This window comes from Sciurus vulgaris, assembly GCF_902686455.1.
Source record: "Sciurus vulgaris genome assembly, chromosome: 9".
NCBI classification, from domain to species: Eukaryota; Metazoa; Chordata; class Mammalia; order Rodentia; family Sciuridae; genus Sciurus; species Sciurus vulgaris.
The window spans coordinates 126,364,894-126,384,477 of NC_136469.1; the positions used below are offsets into that span (position 1 = coordinate 126,364,894).

Genomic DNA, 19,584 nt, shown 5'->3' on the forward strand with positions numbered 1-19,584 from the left:
ATTCATTGCGCCATCTGTGAATCCTGTGCCGTCTTTCAGCAGATGAAAAGTGGCCTCTCATTGTTTTGCGCTTGTTCAGTCGCTAATGGTGTCAAGCATTTATTTTTCATGTGTTTTGGCCACTGTCCTCAAACCCTTGTCAACTGTCTCTTCTTTGCCAAACTTCTAATGCACGACACAAGCGCAGCTTTAATTAAGCTTGTTCGGATTCCTAAGCCCTATAAAGCTTTCACAAAACAGAGGACTGTAAAGCCCAGGGTTTTTTCTTAATACCACTTATCTCCTCTAAGCGAGGAAGGAAAAATTCAAGAACCAAAGACGAATGGACAAGTCCCCAACCAGCGCATGCCTCTCAGCCAGTAGAGGTAGCTGTTGTACCAACTAGGTGCCCCGGCCTTATCTGGGAACTCAGCCTTTAAGATAGGAAATAAATCAGTGCATGCAGTATTTTTAACAACAGTATTTATTAAAAAAAAAAAAAAAAAAAAATTCATGATTTTGTGGTTTTAAAAAACTGCTTATTTTGTGCCCTCTTATGTTTGAATATAAAGCTCTCTGAATATTAGTAAGAGCCACTATATAAAATTTATTATTAATCATCTATTTTTAGGCCTGAAGCTTTGCTGTATTATGTTTTAGCAGCAGAAACTGGAATTGAAGTGTCACAGACAAATTTAGCACACATCTGCGAGGAAAGGCCGGTAAGTAAATGGATTCTTCTCCAAGCAGAAGCTCTGAGGTTAAAGATAATGAATTGAGCTTTACCAAGGCAAAATTAGTCACTTGGCCAAAATATTAATGAATTAACTTTCTCTCTCCTTTACCTTTTAGGACCTGGCCAGGAGATACTTGGGTGTTAATTGTGTTTGGAGATACTATAATTTCTCTGTTTTTCAAATCGATGCTCCTTCATTTGGTATGTATAGAAAAACGGGTGCTAAACTGAAGCATTAGAGGCTTTTAGTCTTTAGTAACAGGGAACATCTAACAGCTTGGTGTAAAGTGTGATATTTCTAAACAATTAGGAAAGAAAGTGAAAAATCTCTGTTGTTAAGGTCCGGGCTCACCTGCTCTTAGCGCAGTACCAGAACCCACCACAGCTCCCAAACCAAGAGAATGCGGAAGAGATCCTACCATAAATGGATGCCCTGGCCTGCCGTTTGCTTTTTGCCCTCAGATGTATTTCCAAGCCCTGCGCTCTGCTCTTCTGTCTGTGGGAGGAGGCCGGCCACCAGGAACACAGTGACAGGCTCCTTTCCCAGGGGCTTCTGATGAGTACGGCCAGCGGCAGACACCGGAGGAAGCCTGGAGGGTGGAGGAGGGAGAAGCCCAACTCTCTCTTCCCATCTCTCTGTTTTGGACCAGTTTTCTTACAGTAGCCACATGTTCCGTGGTTCCAGCCCCTGCCTGGTAACTCCACCCTCACTGCTCCAGCTCCCAGGGGACTAGGAGACTCTGGGAACCTCGCAGCCACACCCAGGCCCCCGCCTGGGGGGTGACAGGACTTCCTCCAAGCTGACCTCTGGTAGCCCCCTGCTGTTTCTCACTTGCCTTGAAAGCAGCCCTTCCAATATCCAGGCATCCACTTTCCCATGATAAAATCCCTCTTTTGAGCTACCCACAGTGAATTCTGGATTTTCTGATTGGATATTGACTGAGGACTACATTCTTAAATGTGCTTCCTCAAAGTAAACATGAAACACCCAGCTGAAGCAAAGCAAAGAGCTCAAGAGACATCAAACACAGCAGCAGAATTTCAGATGTGAATAGAGGGCCAAAGAGAACCTTGGCCGCTGGGCTTTTGCTGTCAGAGTCTCAAACAGACCGGCTCCGGGGAGCTACCTGGAGAACGGAAAGTGTCTAAAGATGGGTGCTCAGGGAAAAAACCCTTATTGTTTTCTCCTGACACAGCAAGGAAACCTAAAAATGTTCTCTCAGCAAGTTTTAATAGGAAACACTGTTGAGCGAATGGACCGGTGATTGACAATGTTGGCCTAAAAGAAAACTGCTTGACACGTGGATGTGCTTTGTGTTCTGCAGCATATTTGAAAATGGGAGACCTGTACTACTATGGCCACCAAAACCAGTCACGAGACCTCGAGTTGTCTGTGCAGATGTATGCCCAGGCTGCGCTGGAGGGAGACTCCCAGGTAAGCAACCACAAAGCTTGCTCTCAAGGCCCGAGACGCAGCAGTCTTCTCTGTGTACTTAGGCAGCACGATTCATTGTTCATCCATGTTCACACATCCTTCAGACGACTCCATGAGAACATAGGGAACCTTGATTAAGCGCCTGCTGTGTTCCCCAAGCAATCCTATGGAGCTGGAGATTTCATAACTATGTCATAGTCAGAGTGAATTGTTCCAGGTCAAATAACAAAACAGCCAGAGCCTAAACCTGGGTCTCTGGCTCCAGTCCTGAGGGGTTTTCTACTGAATTCTGTCAAAATGGCTCACGCCTAGAATCTCAGGGATCTGGAAGAATGGCCATGCTAAGAAGGTTTGCATGTGGGGTTGAGCTCAAGATTTTGACAGGACTTTTCCTCAATGACTTTTTTGAAACTTCTTATTTTAAAATAACTTTAGACTTAGAGAAAAGTTGCAAAAAAGATCCAGAGAGCTCCCGTATGCCCCACCCCGCTTCTTTCAAGGTGGACATCCTGCATGACCACAATGCCACGTCCACATCCTTTCCCACCTGCGGACTTTATTTGGATTTCTCTTTTGTGCGCTGATCCCCTTTCCTGTTCTGGGATTCAGTACAGGATCCCACATTGCATCTAGATGCTTCTCTTTCCAGTCTTCTCCATTCTGTGACAGTTTCTCATCTTTCCTTCTCAATCAGGTGGTTGGACATCTTGTGATCTGTCCCTTGATTTGGGTCTGTCACCTGTTTTCTTGTGAACAGACTGAGGTTGAGTATTTGGGGCAGGAATAGTACAGACGTCGTGTGTCCTTGGCGCATCACGTGGGGGCCGCTTGGTATCAGTGGGTCTCACCGTGGTCAGGTTAATCGTCTGTGGTTTATGTTAGGTTTCAATGTTAAGTTAATAGTGTTTCATTTCTCATTTTTCAATATCTTGGGGAGATAGTTTGAGACTATGCAGATATCCTACTTGTCCTCAAAATTTTGCCTGTGAATTTTAATAGATGGTGCCTGCAACCGTTATTAGAATTAACGGTAGTTCTCTACCTCCCTCGTTCCCTCTCAATTTGCTAACTGGAATCTCCCGTGAGGAGCAGGGCTGGTTTTTTGTAGTAGAAACTGGAATCGTTGCTACCTGCTTCTCCTGAAGTCTGACTGCGCTCTGGAATCTGATCGCAGAGAAAAGTTGGAAAGTCTCCCTTACCTCAGCCTCCTCACCCTTTCTGTTTCTTAGTAGGGATATTACATCGGAGCGGTTGGCCCTCAGGGTTACCATCCCACATTCCTCCACTGGCAGCTGCTTGTCTATGGCGAGTCACTAAACCTCTGAGTCTCCATGTTCTCATCCGTCGACTGGGACTATCATAGCGTCCCCCGAAGGAGATGCGAGGATGAAGTGAGGTGTTTGGCATCCAGCTCTGAGCCCCCACGCCCAGCACTCACTGAGCATGATCTGCTCTTTCTTCTGGAATGAAGTAGAAGTTTCTGCCACAGGGATTTATGTAGAAGCAAACTCCCTTGGAGGACGTCTGTCGTCATTTAAAATCAGGCCTGGATAATTTGGTTTTCATTTTGATGGACAGTGATACAAATGTTAAAAGGAAAAACATCAAAGGTCCTTAGTTACTTTTCCTCCTTCATGTCTTCGTGTGGCTTCTGGTCCCTGCTCACTGGCGCATGCACTCGCAAGGTGACCTCTAGTGTGTCCAACCCCCTGGATCGGCTTATCACTAGCTGTAGCACCTTGTGGTTTCTTGGTCTCTTTCCTCGCGGCTCTCAGTGGCTGCATATTCCGCTGAGCTGATGGCGGGTCCTTTCTTAGGTGTTCCCTGTGGTTGGGTGCCGCTTCTCTCAATTGCTAACTTGTCCTCTCGTTCAGGGTGTCTATCCAGTCCCGCCTCGTCTGAGGCGATGCTTAGTGGTGGGGCCCCGGGGTGAAAACTACCTCCTGCCTTCAGGGGGCTCAGAGTCTACCCAGGAAGGCGTGGGGGCTGCTTGCCAGGGGGCGGCGACCACAGCCAGTGCTGCGTGAGCACTTTCCTGTCTCCGACTTTTCACTTGAATAATTGAGTTATGTTCTGAATGACGGCCGCGTTACTGAGACAAACCGTCTCCGTGGTTTTCAGGCTCCCTGATAGCGCGCGGCCAATCTGCTTTCTGGAGAGGTTTTCTGATGGATGCCTCACCAAGGCCCAGCCATGTGTAGGAGGGGGACTGAAATCCTGTCAGCACCGGACGATTGAGTTTTGCAAATGGAAGAACTGAAAATTCATGTGACATTGTCGTTTTAAATTGCGTTTATTTAATTACTAGTGAGGACGAGCACCTTCACCTATTCTTGTTGAGCATCATTTAATCTTCACATCTTATGGGAATTCTCTATTCTTATTCTTTATCTCCTAGAGTTTTCATACTTTTTTTTTTTTCAGGCCATAATTAGTTCTTTATTTATTTGCCTAGTAGATAATGAACCTTAAAGCTATTGCCTTGTGTACAAATATTCCCCAGACTATTTTACCACTTATTTTCATAATATTTTCCACTGATTAGAAGAACCTTTAAAATGTTGCCAAGGCATTTTTCTTCTAATTCCTCAAGTTTTAAGAGTATCACTTCTTTTAAAAGAGAATAGAATATTCTATGTTTTGCTGCGGCTGTGTGTGCGTCTTAAAGATACTTAACATTTAAATTCATTTAGAGGTTATTTGACAGCACGGCAGAGGTTAGAGGATCTGGACCTCCCCATCTGCTTATATTTGAATCTCAGCTCTGTCACTTTCCAGCTGTGTGACCAAGGGCAAGTTCTTTAACCTCTCTGTGCCTCCGTTCCCAAACCTGTAAAACAGAGGATGGTAGGACCCATCTCGATTTGTTGTTATGAGGATTAAGTGACCGTATACAGAAGAGAAGGATGCATCCCGTACAGTACGCACTCAGAAAATGTTAGCTAGTTTATGTTTTCCATGATGACTGTGTAGGGTGCTCTCAAGAGTCCTGGTTGTACGACCTGGCAGATAGTGATTTTCATTCAGCTCTGGTTAGTGGCAGCTGAAGGGCATGTCACAGGGAATATGTGAGCCATTAAAATGTGACCATGGAGTCTTTGAAGGGTGACAGTCCAGCTCCATTTGAAAAGCTCCCAGTGGTGAGCACCAGCTCATGTTTTGCTGGCTTTGTGGTCTAGCCACACGCTGAGCTCATGACAGCCAGTGACCTTCCTCCAACTAGCATTGTCACACCCGTCTTGTGTGAAGCATCTCCACCGTCTGGCTCCTGAGCCAGGATCTGCACGGTCCAACAAGGCAGGGCCTGCCTCGGAGGGTCAAGAATAAGGTAGAGAAGGAAGAGGTCGGAAAGTGTCTGTGGGAGAGGTCTATGCCGACAGAAATCACGAAAGGCTTTCCACGCTGTCCCGGGAGAGCTGAGGAAGGTGCCGTTTATGACTTTATGCCTGAGAGAGACACTTGACATTAGAACGTCAGTCACAGGTTGTGCTAAGCCAAAGAAATACTTGTCAGATTTCTGACAGGCTGATGGTGATCAAGGGCACGGTCCGTGATGGACATCACCTCCTATGCGGTTCTCTGGTTTTGTTGGTGATCCAAGGGCACATTTTGCAGCGAGTTCTGTTTTGACAGCGTGAACAGGAAAGGACAGACCTCCCGGTTGACTGGCTGCTGAGCAGATGGAACGCAGCATCCTTTGAAAGCCTCCCGGTTCTCCCGCAAATAAATTTCTGAGATGCATATATTTGGGGAAACAATTCATCAGTGAAGATGACTAAACCATCTGGCTATCGGGCTGCAAAAAAAAAATACGTAGAGGTTGTAAAAGTTTACACGCTGATGAAGGGCGTGTGTCTGGGTTTTATTAGGAGGAACTGATGAGCTGGGTTTTGCCTTATCTTTAGGGATTTTTTAACCTGGCCCTGCTAATTGAAGAAGGTGCTATCATCCCACACCATATTTTGGATTTCCTGGAAATTGACCCATCGATCCATTCTAGTAACATCTCCATTCTCCGGGAACTGTACGAACGGTGAGTTCAGAGATGCTCTATACCAGGGGACTGGGGACCTGAGGAGCTGGTAGCTGTTTCTTGGCTCAGTTTACTTTGCCCTTACTTTGTGATGTCAATTGTCCGAGAACAGGTCCAGGATTTGCTTCTAATAGAGAACATGTAGCCAAAGCCACACATGCTTCCTTTTCTAGTATCTGAGGCTCATGATATAGAATGTGCTTGATCTGAAGTTCAAGTGCTGACCAAGATTTTCCATGACAGTAGGAAAAAAAACCAGCATCTGATTAGCCCACACTTTTCTAAAAGATAGGGAGGCATTCGGGCATCTGGACTTTGGACTGACACTCAGACAGAAATGCTGTCCTGATAGGCCCCGTGCTCAGGGTCCTCCTTAATAACGAAGGGCGCCAACGACCTTCTCCTCAGAGTCCTGCTCGGATCTCAGAACTCCAGGTCAGGCGCAGGACACTCGAAGAGCCTTTGTTTCCACGTCCCTCACCGCAAGTGTGCTCACTTGTGCAAAAGCAGAAGAGCGTAGGTCTGAGGCTCTGGAAAGGCCAGGCATAGTTGCGCCACCCAAGCGGCCGACCTGACAGGATGCCTGGCTCTGTCGGCAGGTGCTGGAGCCACAGCAACGAGGAATCCTTCAGCCCCTGCTCCCTGGCCTGGCTGTACCTCCACCTGCGGCTTATCTGGGGCGCTGTCCTGCACTCTGCCCTGGTAGGTACCGTCCCCCGCAGCCCTGCCCTCTGGCCCCTGCCTTTGTCAGTCATCTGACACGTGCTTCCGGTATCTGCAGATCTACTTTCTGGGAACCTTCCTGCTGTCCGTGCTGATCGCGGGGACGGTGCAACGTTTCCAGTATGTCTCAGGTAAAGCCTTGCAAAAGCCACAGTGGATGGAAAGGTGGGGACTACATCCCAGGGAGGCACACCGTCTCCCCAGGCCCTTCTTCAGCTTGGGCAGGCACAGCACGGCCCCCCAGGTGGCTGCCAGGAGGCCACAGACTATTTGATTTTCCAAACTAAGGATTTAAAAAAAAAAAAAAACTAAAGAAATTGAACTAAAATATCTTCTCCTGTTGAAAATACATCGTCTAGCAAAATTCTACCTCTGAAAACCCAGCTCACAAGCCCCCTCAGCATTAAGCCTTCCCTCTTGTCCCAGGGCAACAAGCAAAGGTGATAGGAGACAGGTAAAAGCTCACAATGAACAGACTTCCCCAGCCACGGGGACGCAGAGGGAGGGACCAAGGAGGAGTTCATCTAGCTTCGTTTCCGCTCATCACTGTTACTTTTCTGAGCTAATACAAGGTGCTAATACAGTCACTTCTATTTGGGTTTAAAGTACAGACTTGGCTACTCATTAGCTGTGTGACTTATGGCAAGTTACCTAACCTTCCTGATCTCCCAATTTTTCAACCAGCAAATGAGATTCTAATACTAGCTACATCCCAGAGATAGAAAATGGGGGGGGGGGGGCGAAGAAGAGTGAAGTGACAGAATACCCTAATGGCAATAAAAAGGAGAAATTTTAAAAATTATAATAAAATGTCATCCATTTCCATATGTAAAATTCTAGCCTAGTGCTTCTGAATGTTAATGTGTGCGGGAATCCTGCAGGAATAATATTAAATGCAGATTCCGATGCCGTGGGCGTGGGGAGGGTCTGACTGCACGAGGCTGGTAGAAAGACAACTGTAGTTAAAAGCTTGCTCTCACGTTTCTCTGGCCCCCTCTGGATACACTGGCTGCTCTTTTGCTCCCTGTCACACTGTAGGCTGAGTCAAGGGAGGCCTCAGCCCGTCCTTCCGGGCAGCTCAGGCCTAGCAGCTGCGCAGACCTACAGACATCTCTTGGTGGGAAAGTACAGCTTCCGGCCATCTTGGATGGCTGAGAAGGACATCATAACTCACCAAGACCAAGAGCGACACTTACAAATGGCTAGATTAGGGTGAGACGAGACTCTGGCGCCGTGATCCGTGTGGCAGACAGTGAAAAGCGAAAGGAACAGCCTCCCCTGCTTTCCTTGGTGGGAAGGGGGCTGCTGTTCTGGAATCATCTCCCTGCTGTCCCTGAGGAGGTCACAGGGAGCCAGCACAGGCCCTTCCAGGTTGGCTGCCTGGTTCATAAATCTCCCTCATGCAAATCCCCCCTCCCTGCTTTTGTCACCAGGTAGAACGCATTTATCCTGCCTCTTGTCTGTTTTCCCTTTCAAATTATCTTTGTCATTTTTACTCCGTGGAAATATCGTACTGATGATTACGAAGGCGGCTCCGTTGGAGGAGCTGAGACCGTCTTTATGATTCCGTGCCAGCTGGTAGCCATGAAAATTCATGGGCGGGTGGAACTGCTGTTACCAGAAGCCGGCTCCTCTCCCCGTTTCCCGTCTTCATTACCAGTCCCTCCACGCTCGGGTCTCCTGTCGCTCACTCCTGGCCCTTCCCGGGTCTTCTTGCTTCTTTCCCACATGTTCCTTGTTTTTTCAAACTTTTTTGTTTGCTTCTTCCAGCACGTACTTCCTTCCCTCTGGACCAACCTAGAGAAGGCCAAGTCTGGATAAGATCTTGAAAATAATTTCACTCTTTGCCCTTCATTTTACAGACAAGGAAACTGAGGCCAGAGAGGTAAAGTAGCTTCCCAAAGACCAAATAAAGGCGAGAGGAATGTAGGGCTGCAGACCGGCCAACAAAGTTTCAGAATCAGGCTCATTTAAAACAGAGATTGTCAACTGTCTCCAGCCCCTTACTCCTCACATAAGGAGTATTCTAGAACACCTTCTACCTTGAAGTGAAATTCATGATAATCAACCTACAGACACTCACACTTTTTAAAAACCCATAGAACGCCATAACAGGAATATAAAGAAATCAAAAGGAACAAATGATAAAAAGTAAACTCTACCCAGTGCATCTTAATGTCATGTGCACAGGAATTGCACATGGGTTGTATTAAAGGCGGTTCTGATTAGGGGTCTGGGGGCAGCTCTGAAATCGGGGTTTCTAACCAGCTCTCGGGCGATGCCTACGTGGCTGTTCCACAGACTGGACTTTGACCAGTAAGGGCAGAATTCAAAGAAAAAAGTCTCACATTTACAGAATGTGCCCCACAGGGGCAGCTGCGGCCCTGACAGCAGTCATGTCAAGAGTTAGGGCACGTCGTACGCGACTGCGTGACTTTCAAAGTTCCCCTGCGAAGTGCAGACGTGTCAGTCATTGTGAAATAGTCTTCATCAGCACAGCAGAGCAGCTGACCTTGGGGGTGATGGCAGGTGACAGAGGCCCAGAGCAGGAATGCTGGGCTGACGGGGCCAAAGCTTCCGCTGCCAGTGTCTCTCCAGGGAGCTGATGGCACCCAAGGCCCCCGACCTGCCCCACGGGAAGGGAAGGGCAGCATGGGGGCTGGCCACAGCTGTGGAAGCAAGCACAGCGCTGAACCTGGGCACCAGCCACAGGAGGAGGGCTGGGGACTGCTGAGGTCTGCAGCCAGAGGGGGCTGTCCTTGTCACAACTGGCATTTTTTCCAGTCAGTTGTTTTTAAAAATCAAGGATCTATCAGAGAGGCTGTCCCCATAGCTGACCATCCCTTCTACCTGCGTTCTGCTCAGACTCCCTTCATTTTCCTCCTGAGCGTGCCAGCTCTGGGATATGGGACCCGTCACAGCCTTTGTCCCATGGAACTGTCCCACATTCAGAAGGCTGCAGTGCTGGACAGCAGTTAGCGCTGGTGCTGTGAGGATCAGGCTGAGGTTCTGAGACAGGGAGGGGTCCTCTAGGGGCCTCAGTGTCCTCTTCTGTCAAACAGCCAACGTGGTAGTAGTACACCTGTCGCCTGTCGTAGGTGAGAGAACCAAGTGTGAAAACATGGTACACAGCTGGTAGCCCCCAGAGGTTAATGCCCTCCAGGGTATTTTACCTGTGATGGAAGCTGAAGTGTCTGCACTTCAGTAGCTTGGTTTGCCTCAGTAGCAGACCATTACCAGAGTCGCATGTTTTTCTGGGCTAGGTGACTCCTTCTAAAACATAAGGTTCTTTTTTCAAAGCATTGAAACCAGGGCTTTGGCTAATCCACCAAAAGCAGCGAGACAGCACTCCACAAACACTGCACATCTCTTGCCTGCACGGGAGCATGCCGGTGGCTAGCTGCCATGCCCCAGGAACGCTCTCCTTCCTGAGGCTAAGTCCTCATGGAGTACTGTGAAGGTCCCTGGGATTTGGACAGCCCTAGGAGCTCTTGATTGTCACTGGCCTAAGAGAGGAACACACATGGCCCCAGGCCTACTCTGTCCCCCCAGGTCCCTAAATACACAGCGTCTGGGTCACTGGGCAGCTCCAGTCCTGGCCGAAGTTTGGCGCCATCAGCCTTTGCTCTGAGTCTCCTGTTATTGCTGTGGTACAGCCACAGACGGGCCCAGCCCCTTTCCAGACTCCAGAAAGCTCTTTTCCGTGCCCACTGCCTCTCAAAAGCACTCTCCCTCTCCTTCCCTATCAAGGACGCCAAGCATAATTACCCTAATGGAGCAGGCTTTAAAAAACAAAAAAATCCCCAAGTAAAGTGTGTCTGGAGCCTGGTTCACCTCTGCCCACCCGAACCTCCCCTCAAACAAAAGACCTGGAGCCCAGCCTGCTGGCCACTGGAAGGAAGGCGAAGGGAAGGACAGAGGGAGAAAATAGAAACCACCTTTCAAAGCAGACTCCCGCCTCCATAAGGGTATTGAGCGTCCCATCCAAAAATCCAGAATCTGAAAGGCTCCGGAATCTGAAACTTCTTGAGTGCTGACACACCACCACACATGGAAAATTCCACATCTGCCTCGTGATGTCAAAACGCAGGCGCCCTGAAAGTACTGCATACGATGACCTTTAGGCTACATGTCTATGAACGTAAATGAACTTCATGCTTAGATTGAGTGCCGTCCTAAGATATCTCATTATGTATATGCACGTATTCCAAAATCCAAAAAACGCCTTAAATCTGAAACACTTCCATTTTTGAGCATTTCTGATAAGGGATACTCAATCTGTAATATCAGCACAAACTTTATGTCTAAATAAAATACACAGCGAAGAGCAGGATCTGCAGATCCTCCAGCTCCAGGTACCACCAGGAGCCCAAGGCCAGACCAGCCCAGTCAGTGTCTTCCTCAAGAAAGCCAGCTCCTCCTTTCAGGCCAAGTCGGTAGCCTGCTGTTCTCCTAGAAAGAGTTCAGATGAGCCAGGTGCACACGCCTGTAATCCCAGTGGCTTGGGAGTCCGAGGCAGGAGGTTGGCCAGTTCAAAGTCAGCCTCAGCAACTTAGCGAGGCTCTGTCTCTAAATAAAAAATAAAAAGGGCTGGGGATGTGGCTCAGTGGTTAAGCACTCCTGGGTTCAATCCCCATTACCCCCCCCCCCAAAAAAAGATGATATAAACCTTTCCTTAGTCTCTTCCTGTCTTCTAAATTTCTAGCTAACAAAATTTCTACTTAAAGTACAGTAAAATATCACAACGTGGTGCTCAGGATAAAAGCAGTAGCCTAAGTCGGGCAGACTTCATGGGGAGGTTCAGTCCCGTGTCCCGTTTGCATCACCTCGGTACCCCAACACCTCCACTCAGAAGAAAGAAAGGTTTCAGTGACGAGTCCTACGCCTGCACCAGGCCCTGCTGGGTGCGCAGCCAGGTGACGCAGCCAGGTCCTCCCTGCACCTCCTCGGGAACCTTCTCCATCTCTGGGTCAACCCTCTGGTTTCCCCTGTCTTGTTCTTTCATGCCCACATCTGGTCAGCTGGCCCGCAGATGTGTCTCTGACCATGTTCCACACCAGGGGTCAGCAATCTTCCACGAAGGGTCAGGTAATAAACATTTTTGGCTTTCGGGGTGTCCCCATCACAGCTCAACTCTGCCGCTAGAGCTCAGAAGAAGCCACCCCGGCTGGGTTTCTGATAAAACTTTCCCGTGGACACATTTGCATTTCATATATTTTTCCCCTGTTACGAAATATTACTTTTCTTTGGATTTTTGTTCACCCGTTTAAAAATGTAAAAACCATGCTTAGAGGGGGGCCATTCAAAGGCAGGCAGCGGCTGCCTTTGGCCAGGGCCGCAGCGGGGCCAGTGCCTGATTATTCTCCCTAATGTGCAAAAAATGGTCCCCCAGGCAGCCAGTCATCCGCAAATCACTTCTATTTGGCTCTGGAATATACTCTGTAATTTTTTAAACAGCACGCTTATATTCCTGGTTACCTTGATTCCAGTCTAGTAATAAAATTAGCACACATTCCAGGTGAGCAGAGACAAAGGGGCCACTTTAAAATTAGGATGGGCTGTGGGGGGCTTGCGAAGCTACTGCCAACCCCCACGTAGGGGAGCGAGCTCCCCAGTTCCACAGTAACACACTTACTCTGGAGGCAACAGCATTTCCTTTGTGCTCTAACCAGGAGGTTCAAACAGTGGCCGTGTTGATTAGGTTTTCTCCTACATTTATACCTTGGCATTTCCTGTTTTAATCAGAAAACTGATTGCTAATTTCTCTTGTTACCATGGTGATTTAAACATTCCCTGGACTTAAAAATACTTGCTTTCTTGCCGCGTTTACTTCCTCAGAGATCATCAGGCAGGTGGATCCTAGGGTCTGGGGACTAGCCCCTGATGCACAGGTGGGGAAACCAAGGCCCATGAGATTCAAGCACTTGAAATGGGAACGCCCACCCTTCCGTATCCATGCTAAGTTCACCTATTATTAGCTAGTGGCAGATAAATGAGACTTGCCCAGACCAGGTCTCCTGACAGCAGCAAAATGATCTTTGTACCTCATCACCAGATCAGTCACTACACACCAGCCAGAGTGAAGGCTTTAATGACTAGAAATGTCACCACATTTTACAACACCCTGGGGTCCCCTGCTACTGTCGTATTCTTTCAGGACATCTCTGGATTCACAGATTCTGTAGGTATTGGGAGGGGAGCCAGGGAGAAGCCCCTACAGAAGTCCTGTACAGAGCCAGGGCCTGGAATAGCCTCGGGAGATGACTGTAGCTACTTGGGTGTGGAATTCTTGAAGGGTTTTATCTAGAAGTCAGATTGTCAGTATGTGGTGGCATCTTTTTTAAAATCTATACATTTCAGGGTGGACATTTGGGAACATTTACAAGTGTTCCTACTTACTAAAAACTTCACAAGACTAAAAAATATTGCTGCACTTAATTAATGTCTCTGCTTAAAGGCAAACTGTTGTGTGCTCTTATCTCAGGCTACTGAGGTCTCAAAGAAAAAAGTGTAGGCATCCTAGAAACAAATGCACCAACTCTTCTCAGTCCTGGAAGCCATGCACCTGAAACCCCTAAATCTTAATACATTGGCCCAGTGAGCCAGATCCTGGTCATAGTAGCTAACATGCCAGACACTGTTCTAAGCACGCTGTCAGCGTTGACTCATTCAACCCTTATAAGGACTCCAGGAGGTAGGGGTACTCTTATTTTCTCCATTTTGGGGAGGCAGTGGAGGATGGGTAACTTGTCCAAGATCACACAGCCGTTAAAGGGCAAAGCAGACAAGCCCCAGGGCCCAGTCTTAACTGGGGCTCTTCTGAGGCTCAGCACTTACCTAAGGCAGGGTTTATCGGCCCCAGCACTATTGACATTTGTGTTGGATGGCCTCTATTCACTATCTGCTAGCCACATCACCCCACCCCAGGGATATGACAACCAAAAATGGCTCCAGACATTGTCAGCTGTTCTCAGGGGGCAGAATCACTCCCATTCAGAAACTGCTGACATCAAGTATAAAACCATAAGCTTCTCTAGGACTGGTAGAGGCCCAGCCTCCTTAGGATCGGCAGACTACTAAGCCACTAAACCCAGTCCTTATGCACCCAAAGCTTTATACTCATGTATTTAAATAAAGTGCTTTCAGTTTGACACACCATCCACATGGAATAAGAATGTGAGTAAAACAACACTCCTTTCTAATTGCTTGCTATGGTTTATGACCTGTGCTGCATCAGCGTCATGGCGGGGGATATGGTCACAGCCCACGAAACATAGATCAGAAGGGATTTTGCCTGTAACTTCTGGCATAAATGCAATACCTTACTTAGAATCCCAGGCCATCAGAACTATCAAAGATCTTTGCACATCCATTCCAACTTATCATTTTATAGAGGAGGATACCAAAGTCCTAAAAACCTAGATAATGACTCCAAAGTTTGCCTTCTACTTGGTATCAGGGGCCCGGGGCTAGAAGCATCTCTCCAAGCTGCCTAGAGTCTGGGTGTGGTTGGGTGTCCCAAAAGCTCTGTTTTGAATATTCAGCCCTGTCGTGCATGTGTCTCTACAGCCAGTGGTTCCCCTCCGGCACCAGCTCGGGCCCCCCCAGGCCCCACCTCATCCTCTGCAACTCCAGCTGTGACTTCGGCTGCAGACACCTCTGACCAGGACCAGTCCCCAGTCACTAATAACCCAGAGCCACGTGGGTGAACCATGCACTCCAGGTCTCTCCAGTTGAGCAATGATCCTTTCAACATCTGGGTTTGGGAGGCTAGGGCCAGAGCATTACCCTGATAAACACCTTAAAAATCTTGTCCACTGTATGCAGATTTTGCACTTGGTGTTATTTCTTAAAACTCAAATTATAAGGAAGTACCCAGAGCAGACAGTGGTTATACCAAAAATTCTCACAAAAATCCAAGAAACATCTTGATCAGAGGGCCATCTGGGGAAGTTCACTGGACTTCACAAACTTCTGTTCTCGTGGATTGTGTGTTTGGGAGTCTCAGTCTTGCTGGTGACACATCTGGATTCTTACACAGAGAGGCATTTTAGAAAGAGTCTCAGTTCTTTGTTCATTCCCTTTTATCAGAGAACAGAAAACTGACTCTTCCACGAAGGTAGATAATGTTTCAGTGCCCATGTATGCCAGAGCCTGTGCCTCAAAACCCAATTTAATCTTTGACTTCCAAAACCTGGCGGTTATAAGGCTGCTTGAAAGAAGTAGTTTATGGCTGGAAGTGCAGAGAAGATAATGGCTTTGTAAATTGGTTTACATTTTTCTCCTTGAATTTTTCTAGGGTCATAGTGCTTCCAAATCATTTGATGACACTGTTGGATATCTTTTATGTTTCAGTTGCAATCCATAAAATAACATCCAGAAGATTCTTAGTATTTAAGTGTAGTCTTCTCCATGAATTACCCATTAGAATAGACTGGCCGCAATGGAATATGCAGAAACCAAGCCTTTAGCTCATAGTCTCATCCCCACCCTGATGCCTGCCTGAGTCTGTATAGGGGTGTTGTGTGCGTGTGTGTGTGTGTGTGTGTGTGTGTGTGTGTAAGAGGGCAAGGAAGAGCAGAGTGTCGTTGTACTGTATGCTGCTAAGGTAGTAAATAAATCAGTAATGCAATATTGTGGATTCAAACTACTCTTTGCACTACTTTATTTACAGTAGTAAATAAAATTATTTTTATACAATCAACTACTGGAAAGTGCCTTTTTTTATAGTTTCTGTGGTTATCAAAGTGCATTTTCCTTAAGTAGGAAAAACAGGAGGAGGAGGAGGAGGAGGAGGAGGAGGAGGAGAAGAAAGAAAGAAAGAAAGAAAGAAAGAAAGAAAGAAAGAAAGAAAGAAAGAAAGAAAGAAAGAAAGAAAGAAGGAAAGAAAGAAAGAAAGAAAAAGTCTTCCTCATGAGAGAGATTATTTCTGGTAACCCATTAACATTTGTGGATATAAAGGTGGCAGGAAACGCCTTTCCAGGAACCCTGAGCTCAGGGTCTGGCCCCGTGATGTTTACACAGTGTCACACATTGTTTGGGGGCCTCTGGCTGCTCTGAGGCTGGGCTTTTTGTTAATGCTAGGTCCTGCCGTGGGCCCTCTCTGCACTGTTTGTTGCTCATTTTACAAAGGTTGCCTGCCCAATTTGCGAAAGAGCTAGACTTTGGAGTCTAGCTGTCTTGGGTGCAAATTCTGGTTCTGAATCTTTCTGGCTCAGTAACCTTGGGCAATGATTACTCTCTGGGTCCTTGGGCTTCTCCTGCGGCTTAAGAGATCATGTATGTAAAGCCCCAGGGAGAGTACCCCAAACATGTTTGGTTATTATATTTGTTAGAGAAAGAAATCTTAGGGGCCAGACAGTGGACTCTGGTTTGCTCAGATCCTCTCTTCGAGGCAAAGACACCATTCCTAGCCAGGAACCTAGGTTGCTGACAGCTCACAGCTACACCCCTCACTGGGCATCTCCTTGAGCTGTGGGACCCGGCAAGGTTAGGCCCTTGCCACAGCAGCCCGTGGCCAATGGCCTGCTGATGGAGGTGGAGTTTTTCGTCTCAGCACTATTGACATTTGAGATGAGTGGCTCTGGGTTGTAGTGGCTTTGTAGGGTGTTCAACAGCATCCTGTCCTTAACCCACTGGATGCCAGTAGCACATACTTCTCAGTCCCCTCACTCCTTCCCCCTTCCCCAGCTGTGACAGCCAAGAATGCCTGCAGACATTAGGAGTAAAATCATACCCTCTCCCTTCATGAGAACGACTCATATAGGAAAACGGTCCCCTTTCCTCAATTGGGAACAACTCCAGAGCGCTACCTTATTGAATCCAGCTTCTCTCTGTGCCCAGTTCTACCCTCCTTACTTACAGGATTTTCCCATAGACCTCAAATCCAGCTCTGTACTTCGGTGTCTAAGAAATCCAAGTGTATTTGTTTGGTAGGGCTTCCAGAATAAACTGCTACTTCCTGAGTGGCTTCAACAATAGACATTTGTTTTCTCACAGTTCTGGAGGCCAGAAGTCCAAGATCCAGGTGTTGGCAGCATTGGTTCTTTCTAAGTCCTCTCTCCGGCTTGCAGATGGTCTTCCAGTGTCTTCATGTGGTCTTCCCTCTGTGTCTGGGGCTGAATCTCTTCTAAGGACAGCGGTTCTGTTGGGTTAGAGCAACATTTTACCTTAATCACCTCTTTAAAGACTCTATCTCCAGTATGGTCACATTCTAAGGAACTGGGGGTTAGGCCTCTGACATGCGCATTTTGAGGGAGACACAATGCAGACTGTTATTAGCCTAAAACAACAGGAGAGGATGGTTCCAGTTCAGAGGGAGGACTCAGGGGAGCCAGGCTGGCCTGCTCCAGCTGACCAAGCACTGGTCATCTCCACCCGAGGCTGGGAAATGCTGGCATAGCTCCAGAGCAAAACCACCTCAGGTGAAGCTGGAGGACTAATTCTCAATTCAGGCCCCATCTTACACTTCCATTCTCTGAGGACCTCTCAAGATTGTATTTCCTGTGTCTAACTTATACCTTCTCCTCCTCTCTCCTAAAGTTCTAGACTCAGTTCCCACAAAGCTGATGTGCCAACTGGCTGGAATAAAAACCTGCACAGAAAACACAACATGAAGTAGGTGGAAAGGAAAGAGGGGTGGAAAGGCCAGGTACACAGGTGACATTCAGTGACTTCCCTATCGTCCCTCCACTCGGTACACGCTTAAACCAGAGGGCCAGTCTATTGTGAACCTAACCCATAGATGTGATTGTTTTGGCCCAAATGAAATTTTTTGAAGTTTTAGGTAGTTGCCAACATCTTAAAATTCATAAGGAGATTCTCCTTAAAAATGTGAAGATGTAATCCTGGCAACTCAGGAGGCTGAGGCAGAAGGATCTCAAGTTCAAAGCCAACCTCAGCAATGGTGAGGCACTAAGCAACTCAGTGAGACCCTGTCTCTAAATAAAATACAAAATAGGGCTGGTGATGTGGCTCAGTGGTTGAGTGCCCTTGGGTTCAATCCCTGGTACAAAAAAAAAAAAAAGTAAATATGTGAAAAACATGGGCTTTTGCAAGAATTGGGTGAGGCTGAACAGATCTTTCCCTTTTGGATGGAGCCTGTGCTTTCTGACTTGCCCCAGTCCCCACCACTCTCTGTTGCTTTCCACCTAGATCACTTCCCCTTATGCAAGCATTTAAGTTTACAATCTATGCTTTGGACTTCCTTCTCTTCATTCTTAATGACTTCATTTCAGCAAGCTCAGAGAGATCTCCAGATTCAACTATTGCTTAATCACTGCCAATCCTCTGCAAGCTAGAGAACTGGTAATCTTCCCTTCTACTCTTTGGTAGAGGAAGATGCCAAACTGTGGGTCATTTTGAGTCTTGACAAAGTTTTCAACAAAGTTTCAGGACTAAAAACATCTGTTTAAAACAATCAATCCCAAGGTACAGTGTGCACATCTGAAATTCCAGTGACTTGGGAGAATGAAACAGGAGGATCATAAGTTTGAAGCCTGCTTAAGGAATTTAGCATGACACTGTCTCAAAGTACAAAAGGACTAGAGAGGTACTCAGTGGTAAAGCAGTTCCCACTACCACAAAATGAAAATAAATAAATAAATAAATAAATAAAATAAACAATAGTGTTTTCCTACACCAGCAATAGCTTAATTATAAAATGCAATATTAAATGTAAATAAGACTTTGTTTATAATAGACAATTATAAAGTGTCTAGTAATTAAACAATGAACTCAGAGCTTTAGCAAGAAAATCTTAAAATTCTATTACAGTACATAGAGGATATATATAAAATAGTATACCATGTTCATAGATAGAAAAATAACATACAAATCTGTTCATTTTCCTCAGAATTTACCCATAAACTTAGGGATATCCCAACCAAAGTTCTGAGGAACTGACAAAGTGATTTTTGAATTTGTATGAAACCATAGAAGTCCATGGATAGCTATGTAAAGTTTGAGGGCAAATGAGTAAAGAATTGACCTACCACATATTGTTATAGTACAAAGTCATGGTAACAGAAACAGTGGATGGTAATGAAAGAATTGACAAAGATTAATGGAGAAGAATAGAGAACCTAGGAGGAGATGGAGATTTGGTACACAATAAAGTGGAATCACAAGTTAATTGGGGTAAGAATAGAATATTTAGGGGGCCGGGGATATAGCTCAGTTGGTTGAGCGCTTGCCTTGCAAGCACAAGGCCCTGGGTTCAAATCCCCAGCACCACAAAAAAAAAAAAAAAAAAAAAAGAATATTTAGTGGATAGTGAGCAAATTGGCCAATTATATTTTGAAAATTAAGATTGAAATTCTATCTCTGTTTATAGATATAAAGGCCTACGGAATTAAAACTTCACTGTGATGGTAGAACTACAAGGTTAGTTGTAGAGCATCATGGGACCTTTAGCAACACCCGGGGCCCCTCTCTACTAAACACCAGTAGTGCCCCTTCAATTGTGACAACCAGAAAGATCTGCAGGCATTGCCAAACGTCCCCTGGAGTGGGGCTGGGGGAAGCGGAACTGCCCTGGTTAAGAACCCCAGCCCTGAATCGCACGTCAAATACATGAGAGAGTTAGTCAGCAATCAGGGTGTCACCGAACCCAGGTTTGGAGGTTCATTGCATAAAAAATCCAATATCTGAGAGACGAATGTTGGGGAGAAAAAAGGT

The 19,584-nt window shown here is 46.7% G+C and overlaps 1 protein-coding gene across 1 annotated transcript in view; it reads left to right on the forward strand.

Annotated features, from left to right (window-relative positions):
- Nucleotides 1-15,610, forward strand: part of SEL1L3 (SEL1L family member 3) — a 97,904-nt gene extending 82,294 nt beyond the window's left edge. Inside the window, exons 18-24 of the mRNA XM_079153795.1 lie at nt 611-701; nt 832-916; nt 2,041-2,150; nt 6,056-6,183; nt 6,783-6,885; nt 6,965-7,037; nt 14,476-15,610. Coding sequence (XP_079009921.1) covers nt 611-701; nt 832-916; nt 2,041-2,150; nt 6,056-6,183; nt 6,783-6,885; nt 6,965-7,037; nt 14,476-14,615 — 730 coding nt within the window. The 3' untranslated portion in view covers nt 14,616-15,610. The remainder of the gene's footprint in view (nt 1-610; nt 702-831; nt 917-2,040; nt 2,151-6,055; nt 6,184-6,782; nt 6,886-6,964; nt 7,038-14,475) is intronic.
- Nucleotides 15,611-19,584: the final 3,974 nt, after the last annotated feature.